General features: G+C 40.1%; 1 protein-coding gene across 1 annotated transcript; it reads right to left on the reverse strand.

The window, feature by feature from the left end:
- Positions 1 to 5,751: 5,751 nt before the first annotated feature.
- Positions 5,752 to 11,435, reverse strand: LOC133985970 (NLR family CARD domain-containing protein 3-like; the record flags this gene model as incomplete). Its single annotated transcript, XM_062425730.1, has 7 exons — positions 5,752 to 5,923; positions 6,248 to 6,421; positions 7,099 to 7,272; positions 7,959 to 8,129; positions 8,382 to 10,173; positions 10,305 to 10,540; positions 11,326 to 11,435. Coding segments are annotated over 7 exons (2,829 nt in total), but the record flags the coding sequence as incomplete, so codon positions are not given.
- Between the last annotated feature and the right edge of the window lie 5,300 nt (positions 11,436 to 16,735).

The following is a 16,735-nucleotide window of genomic DNA, read 5'->3' on the forward strand; positions in this document are numbered from 1 at the left end:
TTTTATACACTCTGTAAAACTGAAAGGTCAACAAATTACTAACAAATGACTTACTCCCATTATTATTAGATGTGATTACTTTACATATTTAATGATTTGAGTCAGCTTTAGTCCCGTAGCTTTAAACACTGCAAATGTATTATTTTATAATAGCCAGTTAAACATAAACCAGCTTAACCCTCCTGTTGTCCTCGAGTAAAGGAAGGAAGGGAGGAAGAAGGAAGGAAGGGAGGGAGGAAGGAAGGATGGAAGAAAGGAAGAAGGAAGGAAAAGAGGGAGGAAGGAAGGAAGAAAGGAAGGGATGAAGAAGGAAGGAAAAGAAGGAGGAAGGAAGAAAGGGAGGAAGAAGGAAGGAAAAGAGGGAGGAAGAAGGAAGGAAAGGAGGAAGGAAGAAAAGGAGAGAGGAAGGAAGGAAGAAAGGAGGGAGGGAGGAAAGAAAGAGAGAAAGAGGGAGGGAGGAAGGAAGGACAGAAGGAAGGGAGAAAAGAAAGGAAGGAAAGAAAGAGAGAAGGAGGGAGGGAAGAAGGACAGACGGAAGGAAAGAAGGAAGGAAGGAAGGAAGGGAGGAAAGAAGGAACAGTCAAAACAGACGGGGTCAATTTGACCCGGGAGGACGACACAAAGGTTAAACTATAAACTCAGCTGCTGAACAATTGCAGTTAGCTTTTATCAATCTCCAAAGAGCATTTTTTAAGCAAATGCCACAAAAAAAACCCTACAGTACATACATGTTGTTTTCTGTTCCCTTTTAAAGTGTTTATTAAATATTGTGCTGTATTATTATCAGATGCAGTATGTAAACACATGTATAGTCACATAAACTGTGCCTCACACACACCTGCAGCTGCCTCCAGGCTCTGTCCCCTCACACCTCTCAGTTCATCCTCGGTTCAAGTGAAGTCAGCGGAGTAGATGAAATCAGACATCCTGAGAGAATGAGTGTGAGACGCTGACACACACACACACACACACACACACACATACACACACACACACACACACACACGCTGTGACTGTGTGATATGATGAACCCACAGTCTTGGAGTAATTCTGTCCCCCACTTATTTGCCTTTTTTTGATATTAATATCAGGGATCACCCCAATAAGAGATGTTCAGATACTACAGATATTTTTTTTTTTAAGAGTTAGTAAAATGCCTCTACTCTACTGCAGTATTGTATTAAAGATGCAGTTATTCTCACGGCCTTCCCTGTGAGTGCTCAACCTTTTTGGCGGGAGTTTGAGCACCCACGTGATCAGCACCATTGCACCCAACAGTGATGTCACAGGGTCCTGAAGTACACCTGTACATCACTGCAGCAAGATGAGAAGGTAAACCACTAAATGTCAGCAAAGAGGTTTTAAGTTAATCTTTAACCCTCCTGTTGTCCTCAGATCAAGGAATGACAAGAGGAAGGAAGGAAGGAAGGAAGGAAGGAAGGAAGGAAGGAAGGAAGGAAGGAAGGAAGGAAGGAAGGAAGGGAGGAAGGAAAGGTGGAAGGAGGGACAGGAGGAAGGAAGGAAGGGAGGAAGGAAAGGAGTAAGGAAGGAGGGAGGGAGGGAGGAAAAGAGGAAGGAGGGAAGGAGAGAAGGAAGGGAGGAAGGGAAGAAGGAAATGAGGAAGGAAGGTAGGAAGGAAGGAAGGAAGGAAGGAAGGAAGGAAGGAAGGAAGGAAGGAAAGGAGTAAGGAAGGAGGGAGGGAGGAAAAGAGGAAGGAAGTAAGGAGAGAAGGAAGGGAGGAAGGGAAGAAGGAAATGAGGAAGGAAGGTAGGAAGGAAGGAAGTGAGGAAAGAAGGAAGGGAGGAAGGAAAGGTGGAAGGAGGGACAGGAGGAAGGAAGGAAAGAAGGAAGGAAGGAAGGAAAGGAGTAAGGAGGGAGGGAGGGAGGGAGGGAGGGAGGAAAAGAGGAAGGAAGGAAGGAGAGGAGGAAGGAAAGGAGGAAAGAAGTATGAAAGGAGGAGGGAGCAAAGATAGAGGGAAGGAGGGGCAGAACGAAGGAAAAATTAAAGAAAGAGGGAGGAAGGAAGGAAGGAAAGAAGGAAGTCAAAAGAGATGGGGTCAATTTGACTCGGGAGGACAAATCTGTGTCTGTTAGACTTCACCTGTTCCAAACCTGATTGTATTAATTTTTAAATGTTATGAAAATGTAAAAAGAATTACCATCTCCCTTTTTGTAATCTTGACAATATAAATGTTGTCATGGAGATTTTTAGGGTATTAAAATGGTCAAACCTCTACGATACTAAATACACAAAATGTTGAGAGCAGCATCATTTAAAAAAATATCATCGCTGTCTTTCAGAAACCACACGATATCATATACGGGTTACGTGGATAAAGATTATCATCTATGAACTGAAAACACACACAGTCGGACGCTTGACATCGTCAGCAGGAAACTGTCGGCTTCCTCCAGAGTGACTGGAAATGAAAGGATCAGTAGATGAGTGACACAGTACAAATTATCAGCTGATCTGATTTAAACCCGCATGCTTTTAGTCTCTGATCATTAGGCCCCTCTGATCACTGCAATAAATCTTCATGACGCGGAAAGACTGGTTTGGATTCAGGAGAAGGATGAGGAGCTGAAAATCAAGACTAATCGTATTGACAGAGTCACTTCTCGTACGTCTCTGGGCCTTCTCCAAACTCCACAATGGATCAAGGAGAAATTGCAAAAACATAATTGCCTTTTCTGTTATCTGTGACAGGATTAAAACAGTCCTCTTGTGCATTCATGTACTGTTGTGGTGATTGGACGTACGCTTCCATGAAGAAGAACCACTTAAACATGCCCTGAAGGGCTATTAAGTCAGGGAAATGTGGATTTTAGCAGATCCTGTGTGAGCTGTGATGTGGCTGCTTTACTAACAGAGTTGAGCTCAAATCATTATTCAGCTCACAGTGAAAAATGATTCAAGTTACACTGTACATGATCCACCCACCGAGAGTATTGCGGGCTGTTTTGCATTAATTAGACAGCTCAAAGATGGAGATGGAAGCGGAGCGGAGAGACATGAGGAGTGACATGAAAAATGTCCCTGACCAGATCTGAACCTCTCACATCTTTAGCCAACAAGATGTGTCATTAAAGATTAAATCCATAAAACCAAAATCTGTCCAGACGCTTCATTTGTTCTCCTCTTTTCTTGAGACTTTGTGAATCGCTCCTGGCTTAACGGTCTAAAACATCGCCATTAAAAACATTACAGAGTCATTATTACAGATTAACAAAAGGTTCTTGCCAGAAAACATGAATTTGACAATGTGTTAATCTTTAAAAATGGCATTTCCCATTAAGATTGCATGATATTAATGTACACTGAAAATGAAAACTTTAAAAATGGAGATCAGACAGAGGTTACAAGGTTTCTTCTGAATGTTATTTAGAGCTGAATCAGGTGTTTTATGGACAGTCAGAATCACCTTTCAAAGAGTATTCACCGGTAACACCAAGGCTTAAGTTAAAATAACTAAATACTAAGAATCTACAACCATTATGTGAGTCAGTCCTCTACCACAGGCAGCCACTGCAAAGACTCAGTCGGCTCTATTTTTATGCCTGGATCTCTACAAGCGTCCGGTTGGTCGACCTTTGTGCTCTACCTAGAGTATGATGATGCAGGAGTTCTGCGAAGATAAAGCAGTGCCAGACCATTTTAAAACCTTAAATGCCAGCAGTAAAAATTTTAAAGTCAATCCTAAAATGGACAGGAAGTCAGGAAGTGGAGAGAGGCCAATACGGGTTTTATGTGATCACGCTTTCTTTTACCAGTTAGAAGACGAGCAGCTGAATTTTAATTAACTGTAGAGACGTCAGTGTTGCAGGGAGTACTCAGATATTTTATTTAAGTTAAAAAAAGCAATAGCATAATGGAGAAAAATACTCAATTACAAGTAAAAGTCTTGCATTCAAAATATTTCCTTCATTACAAAATGGCCCAATTTAGAGTGTCACATTCATCATTCATGTGTATTAGTTTGATATTAAAACTATCTATCAATTAAGATTAATTGATGTATACATGTAGGCAACATTGTAATGTTTTCAAGGAGCTTATTTTAATACTTATACATATAATGTTTAATAGTCTAATCTGTAACATGTGCATAAAGGCCTATACCAAACCGATTATATGTTTCACATGTTAAATATTGATCTGAAAAGTGGCTTAAGAGACACATAAGTCAACAGGAGATGGAGATGAGTTGGACAGTGGAGAAAATACATTTCATGTTTTTAATCAAGTTGTGTCTGTTTGCATCATTATCGCTGTGTGCAGTGTTGTACAATACATGTGTGGCAAGAACGAGGGTTAAATTTAGAGGATCAGGTTCATTCATTAGTTTTAGTCCTCGTCAACTCTCAGTGTGATTCTGAGACGCTTGATCAATATGAGCCCAGGCTCACAGTCTGACTTCTAACACCTGTTTTTATCTATATTTACATCAAACAGTTCATGTAGAACACATCTGTAAAGTGCTGACTTCAGCTAAATCCAGAGATAACTGTTCAGTTTGTAGTCAGTTAAGAGACTTAAGTGAAGACGACAAAATCCAGATCCAGACTCCAGATGGATCATCAGGATCCAGCTGATCCTCTCTCAACACTCCTGGATGTTCACTCTCACTCTGACAGAGATCAATCCCAACACTCCTTCCATCTGATGAGAGAAGAAGAAAGAACAGAGGTGATAAATGAGTGTTTAGTGAGACTCACTTCATCAGCTGTCAGTCAGTGATGCAGCACATCCAGTATAAAGAGCAGCAGGGACTTCAGTCCTGTTCAGACCAGAAGTGGAACAGCTGTGCAGCGTAGCTTGCTTCCTTTCAGCTCTCATTTTAACGTGTTGGAGTGAACACACTGAGCTCCAAGCACACACACCTGCACACTCTTTTACTATTAAGTGTGTTTCCTCTGCAGATTTCACTCAAGTACACAGAGGAAATAAAGTGCTGAGAGTCATGAACACATCATTACTGCAGAAACAGAGACATTCACTCTTCAGTTTACTGATGGATTTACTGCTGATACATGTCAACTCTTATCAAAGTTTAAAGCTACAGAGTCTCTGTGGGATTTGAAGATGTTTCCTGCTGTTAAATCATCAGATGACAATCAGTCGGAGCTCTCAGCTAAACAGCTGCTGTGATTCCTGGACTTCAGCAGAGGTTCTGGTCTGTATAAAGACCACATGGTTGCTAAACGTAATGATGCTTGTGTGAAATCTGAGCCAGTGATTTACAGGCTGCAGTCAGACTGATCTTAGAGCTCTGACAAAGATGAACTGATCAATAGTTTAGTGTTGAAATGAGAGAACAAACACTTTGAGATCAGATTTGATGGTGTGACAGTTTGATGATGAGGACCACTGTCTCTATACATCTTGAAAGGCTGTCATCTGTAATCCAGCTTTATTTCCTGCAGACATCAACACAACAACAACAACAGTCGTCTTCACATCAACTCAAACACATGATCGCAACAAGCTTCTTGGTCATCTGATTCTCTGACTGTTCTCTCTCTCTCTCTCTCTCTCTCTCTCTCTCTCTCTCTCTCTCTCTCTCTGTCTGTCTTTCTGTCCAATCCTGAAGCCTGTCACCATTCTCCTCTCACAGCTTCACTGAGGAAAGCAGCATTGAGAATGTTGGAGGTTCACCAGGAAATACTGGATCTTTGCTTTGATGCTGACTGTGTTTAATACTAAACTGCTGAAACCAGCACAGACTGACTCCAACTCTCTACTGACCTCAGAGTCTCCAGTCTGCAGTCTGGACTCTGCTGAAGATCAATAAGCTGTTTCACGTCTGAATCCTGCAGGTTGTTTTCACTCAGATCCAGCTCTCTCAGATGGGAGGAGTTGGACTTCAGAGCTGAGACCAGATAATCACAGCTGATCTTTGACAAACTGCAGTTCAACAATCTGAATAAAGAATAAATGAAGTCAGTTTAGAAAACAAAGTTCATGTTTGAAATGATGAAATGTTTCATAATACCAATTAGAATGTATCATAATACATTACCAATTAGAAACATTCATTTAACAACTAACAGTGAACATTTTCTACACTTTCTTTAACAATCAGTCATCTTTTATAACTACACACTAAACTTTGTACATTCATGAATAATTATATATAGAAACAATCAAAATGAACTTCATGGTGTAAGTTATGTATGAACATAAATTAGGTTCAGTTGTTAAACATTAAGATCAACAATAGTAACAGACAGTCAGTGAACTGACCTCAGAGTCTCCAGTTTACAGTCTGGACTCTCCAGGAAACCACAGAGAAGCTTCAGTCCTGAATCCTGCAGGATGTTCCAGCTCAGATCCAGCTTTCTCAGATGGGAGGAGTTGGACTTCAGAGCTGAGGCCAGATGTTCACAGCTTTTCTTTGACAAATTGCAGGGCCTCAATCTGAATAAAGAATGAATGAAGTCAGTCAAGGAAACAAAGTTCATGTTTGAAATGATGAAATGTTTCATAATCTGTTCAGAGCTGAAGAAGATTTAAATGTATTAAGTTCAGAAGATGTGTGTGTTTGTGTTACTGTGTCTATGTGTGTGTGTGTGTGTGTTTCTGTGTCTGTGTGTGTGTGTGTGTGTGTGTGTGTGTGTGTGTGTGTGTGTGTGTGTGTGTGTGTGTGTGTGTGTGTGTGTGTGTGTGTGTGTGTGTGTGTGTGTGTGTAAGTTCCAAAGCATCGATATCAATGATCAGACGTTATTCATTAAAACATTAAATAATAATAATAAAGATAACTTGATCAGTTTCAAACTGAATATTTGGAACTAAATTCCCTCTTTGAGTTTGGATCCCTCCACTGCAGCTCAGCAAGGAAACACTGAAGAAACACAAACATACTTACTTGATATGTGGAACTCAGACTGCTGAAACCTCATATTAGTTTCAACTCTGGAAGTCATTTTTACTCACAACAAGACTGTGGATTTTAAATTCCTGAAAACATTTACATTCTACACATTTGTGTTCAGCAAATCCTGTAAAATTATGAACTAAACATTTGAAACTTCACTGAAGGATTTGATTTTAATAAATAGATAAAAATCTACCAAAGCTACAGTCAGTGAACTCACATCAGAGTCTTCAGTCTACAGTTAGGACTCTCCAGTCCAGCAGACAGACGCTTCACTGATGAATCGGACAGTTTGTTTCCACTCAGGTTCAGATGTGTCAGATGGGAGGAGTTGGACTTCAGAGCTGAGGCCAAAACTTCACAGTGAGTCTCTGAGAGTTCACAGTACTTTAGTCTGTAATGACACATATATTACAACATATGTTATCATGAAAGAGGACACTTTATATTTACTTCTTGCATTTGATGATGAAACAGTTTGATTCATTATTTTGATGAACATTTTTTTATTCACATCAGTGGTTCACATCATCTTTTTATTAATTTATTTTTTCTGATGCATTTTATTCCTTAAATGTAAAAATGAAGCTCAGAGAAAGTTCAGACAGGTCTACAGACTGAGTGTGTAGTTATTCTCTAGGAAGGAAGGACTAACAATTTACAATCTGATTTTAGAAGCCCCTTTTCTTCTGAAGATGAATTAATATACCTCTTTTATTCCTCCTTTAACAAGGTCTACAGATATATCAAATGAATCTGATCTCTGATCTCTAGCATTGCTGGCTATGGCCGATCATGCAACAGGGCAGACTGGACAAGTTCACATTGGTAGCTGTTCAAGTCATCATGCCCGTTAGCATCGCTGCTGGTAATGGAACATAAGCCGATTTTTATTATATTGGCTTATGATTGACATGTTTATTATTCTTAGTGTGCAATAAAGAAACCTGTCATGCTCATTATTTAGTTTCATCTCTTAGATTATTATTATTCAAGATAATCCTGAAAATTATGAACCAAACATTTGAAACTTCAGTGAAGGATTTGAATTTAATAAAAAGCTGAAGTCAGTGAACTCACATCAGAGTCTTCAGTTTACAGTTTGGACTCTTCTGTACAGCAGACAGAAGCTTCTCTGATGAATCAGACAGTTTTTTGAGCCACAGGTGCAGCTCTGTCAGATGAGGGTTGGACTTCACAGCTGAGGTCACAACTTCACAGTCAGTGTCTGAGAGTTTAAAGGCAGTAAGTCTGTAATGACACATATATTACAACATATTATCATGAACTGGCTCAAGGTTCAGACAAACAAGGAGAACACATGTTTGAATCTCAAAAACAAAATGTATTAAAGTAAGTTATTAACAAACTAAATGTGAACTCCATGTGTAATGTGTAGAATCAGTAGTGTAGGGACGTGCATGGATGAGGGAAAATGTGTGCTAGACAATAACAAACACATTTATAACACTGATTTATAATGTTAATCACATCTGGACTTACTGAGCCTTTCTGCAGTTCCTCACAGCTGGGATCAGTCTCTGTCGTCCCTCCTCTGATGTGTTGTACTTCTTCAGGTCAAACTCATCCAGAAGCTCCTCTGACATCTGCAGCATGTAGACCAGAGCTGAGCAGTGGATCTCAGACAGTTCCTTCTCTGATCTGTTCTCTGACTTCAGGAACTCTTGGATCTCCTGATGTACTGAGAGGTCGTTCATCTCCATCAGACAGTGGAAGATGTTGATGCTCCTGTCAGGAGCGATATCCTCACTGTTCATCTCCTTCAGGTTGTTGATGACTCTCTGGATGGTTTCTGGACTGTTGTCTGTCTGACCCAGCAGGCCTCCTAAGAGACTCTGATTGGACTCCAGAGCGAGGCCATGAAGGAAGCGGACAAACAGGTCCAGGTGGCCATTTTTACTGAAGAGAGATTTCTGCATGGCTCCCTGCAGGAAGTGATCCAGAGATGAGTGACTGTAGTCTCCTTCCAGGAAGTCCTTCACTACCTCTGTCTTCCTGCTGGTGTAACAGTGGTACATGTAGACTGCAGCCAGAAACTCCTGAACGCTCAGGTGAATAAAGCTGTAGACTGTTTTCTGGAAGATCACACTCTCTCTTTTGAAGATCTCTGTACAAACTCCTGATAACACCGAGGCCTCTGTGACATCAAGACCACACTGCTCCAGGTCTTCTTGGTAGAACATGATGTTTCCTTTCTGCAGTTGTTCAAACGCCAGCCTCCCCAACTTCAGAAGAAGGTTCCTGTCAGCCTCCGTCAGCTCCTGTGGACTTGTCTCATGTCCTTCATCATACTTTTTCTTCTTCCTCTTTGTCTGAACCAGCAGGAAGTGTGAGTACATGTCAGTCAGGGTCTTGGGCAGCTCTCCTCTCTGGTCTGTAGTCAACATGTGGTCCAGAACTGTAGCAGTGATCCAGCAGAAGACTGGGATGTGACACATGATGTGGAGGCTCCTAGATGTCTTGATGTGTGAGATGATTGTGCTGGACTGCTCTTCATCACTGAATCTCCTCCTGAAGTACTCCTCCTTCTGGGCGTCAGTGAAGCCTCGTACTTCTGTTACCCTGCTAACACATGAAGGAGGGATCTGATTGGCTGCTGCAGGTCGGGAAGTTATCCAGACGAGAGCCGATGGAAGCAGCTTCCCCTTGATGAGGTTTGTCAACAGCACGCTGACTGATGACTTCTGTGTGACATCAGACACGACCTCACTGTTGTTGAAATCCAGTGAAAGTCTGCTTTCATCCAGGCCGTCAAAGATGAACACAACTTTACAGAGAGCGAGTTTCTCTGCTGTGAGCTTCTGTAATGTTGGATAGAAAACATGGATCAGCATGAGCAGACTGTACTGCTCATCTTTGATCAAGTTCAGCGCCCTGAACGAGAACAGAATCAGCAGACTGATATCTTGGTTTTTGGAGCTCTGTGCCCAGTCCAGAGTGAACTTCAGCACTGAGAAGGTTTTTCCAACGCCAGCGACGCCGTTCATCAGAACCACTCTGATGTGTTTCTGTTGGTCAGGTAAGACTTTAAAGATGTCCTCACACTTGATTGGAGCGTCATGGAGGGTCTTCATCTTGGAAGCTGTTTCAAGCTGCCACACCTCATGTTGGGTATTAACCTCTTCACTGAGTCCCTCTGTGATGTAGACCTCAGTGAAGATGCTGATGAGGAGGATTTTACTTCCTGCTTCATCAGTTCCTTGAGTCACACATTCACATGTGCTGCTCAGACTGATCTGATGTTCATCTAAAACCTCCTGCAGACCACTTTCTGCTGAAAGAGAAGAAAAAAGGTAGAATGAAACAGAAATCAGTGTGACTGTTAATGTTCAGTAGGATAGAGGAGGTAGATTCCTGTCCTGTTTTCAGAGATGATGACATCAGCAGACAGATCTTCAGTCTTACTTTGTACAGTGCTGGTCTGACTGTCTGTCTGCAGTCCAGGTCTGGTTCTGGATCTTTTTCCACACTGGGGACAGGAGGAGTCTCCTGATGAAGCAGACTGGTCCCAGTATGAGTTGATGCACTGTCTGCAGAACCAGTGTCCACAGCTGGTAGAGACTGGGTCCTTCAGGACGTCCTGACAAAAAGAACAGCAGGACAGCTGCTCCTCCACAGAAACAGCCCTCCTCTTCCTCTTCCTCTCTCTGTGGACATGAACACATTCTTTATGACACATGACATTAGTGGAGGCCAACCGACAGCTCACAAGCTGCATGCAGCTCTTTCCCCACATAAACAGTCCAGACTGTCAGTACTTACTGTACACACTTACACGGTTTCTGTTCTTCAGCCTCTGAGATTCAACACATTCAGTTTGGAATTAAATAATATATTAATATATACTACAATCTCAAGAGTTCAACAGTAATTAGAAAGAGACAACAATGTGCCAGCAAAGGCAGAGAAGAAGAAGAAGACTGTAAGATAGTAAACATGTAAACAATGCAGGATTTAAAATACCTTCTTTCAAATTAGTATTATCGTTATTAATGATTGCATAATAAACCTGTGCTGTGTGAAGTTTAAGATGGCTCCATGTCATAAAGAAGACTGTTATAAAATAAAAGCCACCAGGAGATGAAAATAAAGGCTTTTATTTTGAAATCACACTGTGCTGAAATAGTATGCTTATCTTCCTCCAGCCACCAATTCATCATCTTTGTTTTCATTTGACATGTAAAATTAATATTCATGACTAATCACTTTAAAGGTTTAGTTTTATTAAGCGGTCTATAAAACAAAGTAAAGTTATTAATGTAAAATATAATTTGGGTAATAATAGTGAGGACGAGTAGCTTTCAATCATTTACTTTCAGTCTGCAGTGATACAGTATATAAAAGAACAATGTTTATAATGTAAATTATCAAATGATATTAAACTGAATCATCTTCAGGTCAGTTTACAGTAGAAACAGTCTCTTACTTTGTGTCTGAGGGTCCAGGTTCATTACTGAAGACTGGAGGTTCATCTTTAGACTGGTTACTCTTCATAGACAGGCAGCTGGATATTACAGACTCTGCTCCGTCCTCCTCTTCCTCCTCTTTCTTCATCTTCTGGAGTCTGAGAGGTAAACCAGTAACACTGGAGACACACACATACACAGTATAATAAACCCAGTCCTGCCTCTCAAACTTAGTAGCTTCTTATGAGTTTACATGACTTTAACAACAACCATGTGTGTTTTCTAGTCATCACAAAGAGAAACTTTGACTCTGGTTTAAATCCAACAAACAAACTTCAGATAAACATGTGTTTACTTCTTAAGTGTGACTTATCTCTATTTAGAGGCAGCAGTGAGTCACGTTACATCGCTGTGAGGACGCACAAACCAGGAAACAACGTTTCAACACTTCAAACTCTGTCATTTCAGATTTTTCTGACACACTTTAATCAACGAAACAATGAATGTGAAAAATAATCATCAGATTGATCAATAATGACAGTAACCATTATTTACAGTACTATTAACATATTAACACTCAGCTACATCAGACTGTTTTCCTCCTTCTGCTCTGATGACTGAACAGACGTTCACCTTTACTCCCTACCTGTCTGCTCATCCCTTCTTCTTTATTAGAAGTCACATGTCTGTCATTTAGGATCTTTATGAAGTTTTATGACTGCTGGTCTGCTGTTTGGTACAAACAGACATAAAGACTTCCTCAATGTAGTAAAAACACTTATTTTCCAGTAAAGGTGTGTTCTGTGTTAACAGGTGAAGTCAAACAGATAAATGTGCAGCTACAGTCCACAGGGAGACTAAACTAAACCCTCTGACAGTGAAATAATGATCATAATACTGTAACACTCAGACTGGGTCACCAATGTTCCTCTGACATCAACAACTGTCACACTTCCTGTCCAACTCCTCACCTCAATATACACAAACTACAAGAAAACCTCTTTTTATTTTGTTCTTTATACCAGTCTTATTGTAACCAGAACATATATCAGTGATTAAAGCAGGTTTCTACTACAGTACTAGTACTACAGTATGTTTACTGGTTCTCCTAGAAGAAGGACTATAGTCCAGAAGTTATAAATACTGCAGAGTCCCTCAGTATGATCCAATCCTGTAACAACATTTCTACAAGACATCAAAAACAAAAGAGCTCAAATGTTTTGGTTCTGTAATTTCATACTTATATCTACTTTCTGTCATTTGACATTTACACACACAAATAAAACGATATTTGGGTTTTTTATTTTAAATGACTGTAAAGTCACGACAGTAATGAACAAACACATGAGTCTGATCTATTGATGCACACAGTTCATGTTCATATTCATGTAAATCTTCATTGAACTAGAGGTCAGAGCTCCATATTATGATCCTCTGTATTCTTACTTAAAATAAACAGAGGAAATAATCTGATTAGACAATTAACAGACCGTCATTAAGTCTCAACATGAACCACAGAATTAAACATCTGAAGAGGCTGAATTTCATCTTTTCTTATTTCTTCTATAGTTTTGTTCATTCCATCAATGCATCAACAAATGAACATAAGTCATCAGTATAACTTCCATCTGTACTGTTATCAGATCATTTTAACAGCTGCTGACACAAACATGATGAAACTGTTGGTTACGTTACCTTTAAATGCTGAAAATCATCTGAATCCAGCTGATGAGTGAAGGTGAAATGAATCAGCAGCTTCAAGCAGGAAACCAACCAGAAGAAGAACAAATATGGAACTGACAGCAGGAGCTTTTTTTAATGTCTCAACTGTCTGTATTCATCTTTAACCTGAAGTCTTCTTTAAGGAAATCTGATCACAGAACAGCAGCTCTGAACTCTGGGACGAAAAACCCGGAACAAAAGTCAAACATTAACAGACAGTATATAGTATATAGTAAACTTTATGAGCTGGATCACAAAGTCTGATGTTTGTCACATGTGCAAAACAGGACAAATAAATAGTTCTTTGTGTCTTTATTATTATTACAACATGTGTCCTCCAATCACTGTAGACAAACATTATGGTAAATGGACTGTACTTATATACCTTTCTAGTTCAACTCACATTCACCCGTTGGCATAGCAACGTGAGCAATTTGGGACAGTTTTCTGAAATAGCTCAAAGGTGCATCTCATGAACCATCAACTGGCAAGTACATATATATATAGCTGGAGCACAACACACTGTTACAATGTCTGATAATGGAAGGACAAGGAATAGGACAGGGTCAACAGCCAGGGGGAAGAAGAAGAGGAAGAGGAGTGAGGCTGCTTGGCGGAGGAGTTGGGAGGTAAAACAGAGGAAGAGGCAGTGTTCATGTTCACAACTGTGAATATACTCTTCTCAATTCTGGGAAGAGACATAGTACACTCCAGATAGTGTGTGGATGTATGCGAGTGAGTTGTGATAGAGTGCTGGGATGTGTGACTGAACCTATATTTATGACGGAATGAATGTTTTGGTAGGTTGCCATGGTGATGTGGTTAGGGTGATGTGGTGAGGGTGAGGTGAATGCTTTGGTGGAGGGTTGGGGGGGGGGGGGGGGGGGGGGTGTGGATGTATATTTATAGCAGTATATGTGTAGGATCGTCCAGTATCAGTCTGTGTTTATTCCACCACTTTCTTTTTACCTGATGTACGTTTGTATTGCATGTTGTTTTTATTTTATGTCATTTATGTGCTGCAACTTGTTTTCCCTGTCTCCGGGACAAATTTCTCCCTGGTGGAGACCAATAACGTAACCTAACCTAATTTATCAATTATTTTTGGGATTCTTTTTCAAATTCTTTGTTTTGTTTTGTAGTAATGTATTGTTTAATGTCCAATCATCTTTATTAGGGATTTGTTTAATTCAATTATCTATTAGATAGATAGATAGGTGGGTGGGTGGGTAGACAGATAGATAGATAATAAACATACATTTAATTGAAATAAATAAGTAAATAAATAAAGTACAAATGAAATGCTGTCATATCCACACCTGTAATCTGTGTTTTTCCCTCCCTTGTGTGTCATTCTCTCTCCCAGGCGCAGGCAGCGGCTGCAGGACGCACACCTGGAGCTCATCACCTCATCACCTCATCACCAATCAGCTTAAATACTCCGGCTCTCCTGTCATTCTCCGCCAGATCGTTACAGTTCACCATGCGGTAACTCACATCAGGCCGACCTTTAGCTTGTGTGGATTTTCAGTGTGTGTTTTTCCTCGTGTAAATGTAGTGCAGTAAAGACAGTATTTCCCTCTGAGATGTAGAAGCACAAAATAGAAATACTCAATTACCCCAAAACTGTATTAAAGTACTGAGTCTGAATAAAGGTTAAAACTAGGACTTATTTAACATGTAAGTTGTGTTTGATTTCACAGCTTGGAGAGAAGAAGTTGACGTAACCTGCTGGTGAACGTAACATGACTTCATCCTGCAATCTGGCAGCCTCTGCAGAAACACCATCACATTAAAAAAACTGGCTTAAAGGATTTATTGAGGCCATTCATCTCTTTTCTGCTACTCTATCGATCCACCGCGAGGAATACGTCTTTTTTTTTCCTTCTTCCTCTTAGCAGCCTCTGCAGAGAGGTCAGAGGTCAGCGTCGGTTACAGGATAGCGACCCTGCAGCTGGTGGGTGGATCTCAATTTGTGCAAAGTCGAAGGTTTTTGAGAGGAAACGTGTGTAATGGATAGTGCACTTTATCTGGATGAAAAGGTAACAAGAGGGATGAGCTGGTTTAATAAAGAAGGTGCGGGATCAGGTGAAGTATATAAATGAAAATGGAGGGAAAATCTAAAATGAAGCTTTTAGTATTTATACTTCTAATCCTCAAAATCTGTATTATAAAGTGTTAGGATGTAATTTTTCACCATTTCTCATGTTTGCCTTTTTTATTCCTATTTAACATGAAACTCTTATATAGTTGCTACATACATAAAATGAAATAAAGTACAACATTAAGTGCGTATAGTTGTACTTAACACTGATAATTGAAGAAAATAAGCTTTTTTTGCAGGAAACATGGATATATCAGGGCAGGAAAAACACAGGAGTAATAAAAACATCAAAGGAGATGGTGGACGGCACCGATGACCTGAAGAAAGCGAGCAGGTCCATCTGCATCCTCACAGTATATTCAGTAAACTAAATATGACACCTGCTAATTTAACCTCCCTCACCCAGCTTAAATATGAGTATAACTATCTATAGAGTTACACATGGTGTCATCATGACTGAGTTTAGTAGGTGTAATGATGTAATGTATGTGAAAAACTGTGTTCTGCCCCAGAATGATGCATCTGAATGTACTGAAATTTGGCACCATTTGATTTGACTTGAATCAATACTCGATAGTACCAACGTTATTCAGTCAGTACCATTAAAAGTACCAACCTCAGTACCCAACCCTAACTGACAGTAAACTGCACTTGGAATTTAATATGTATAGATTAAACTTGACGAAAAAGGATCAAATATACATAAAATGCAGCCTACATATAAAAAAAACCCATTATTAGTACATATCACATGGCATTAACGCAGATACTGAAATACAGGGTTTCTGCATGTTTGATGACCTTTATAAGATCATTATGAATTAAATTTAAGACCTAAATGAAGTATGAAAAAGTGAAGAAAAATCACAGTCCCAGAATTACTTTCAAAGGAACAAAGTATCTGATCTTGAATGTGACACCAGTGCTTTTTAGACCAAGTGTGTAATCTGAGGTTCTTCTTGCAGATGATGCACTGCGCTTCAAATTGATTGTTTGGTGCCGGTTTTAACCAACCACTGAATCCTGATCGTTCAAGACAACACTCGTTAAACTTGCACTTGCCCTTATGTGACGTTGCCAAGGAGAGAATACCAGTAAATCTGACCACCTCTATATAATATTATGTTATAATATCCCTCTGGTAGATTCAAGCCAAACGTTAACTAAAGTCTTTCTGGAACTGGTCTGTACAGCGATTAATTCTGACTGGACCGCGTAGATCTAAGTTGTAGTTTTAATTCAACACTAATACCTGGATCCTATACGGTAAAATGAACGTACATATTTAAGACTTAACTAAATGTAATTTAAGACCTACTATGGAACATATGGACGTATTTAACCCTCCTGTCGTCCTCCCGGGTCAAATTGACCCCGTCTCTTTTGACTGTTCCTTCTTTCCTTCCTTTAATTTTTCCTTCGTTCTTCCCCTCCTTTGCTCCCTCCTACTTCCATACTTCTTTCCTCACTTCCTTCGTTTCTTCCTTCCTCCTTTCCTCCCTCCCTTCCTTCCATCCATCCTCCCTCCCTCCTTACTCCTTTCATTCCTTCCTTCCTCCTTTCATTCCTTCCTTCCTTGACCTGAGGACAACAGGAGGGTTAAG

The sequence above is a fragment of the Scomber scombrus genome, chromosome 9 (genome assembly GCF_963691925.1).
Source record: "Scomber scombrus chromosome 9, fScoSco1.1, whole genome shotgun sequence".
NCBI classification, from domain to species: Eukaryota; Metazoa; Chordata; class Actinopteri; order Scombriformes; family Scombridae; genus Scomber; species Scomber scombrus.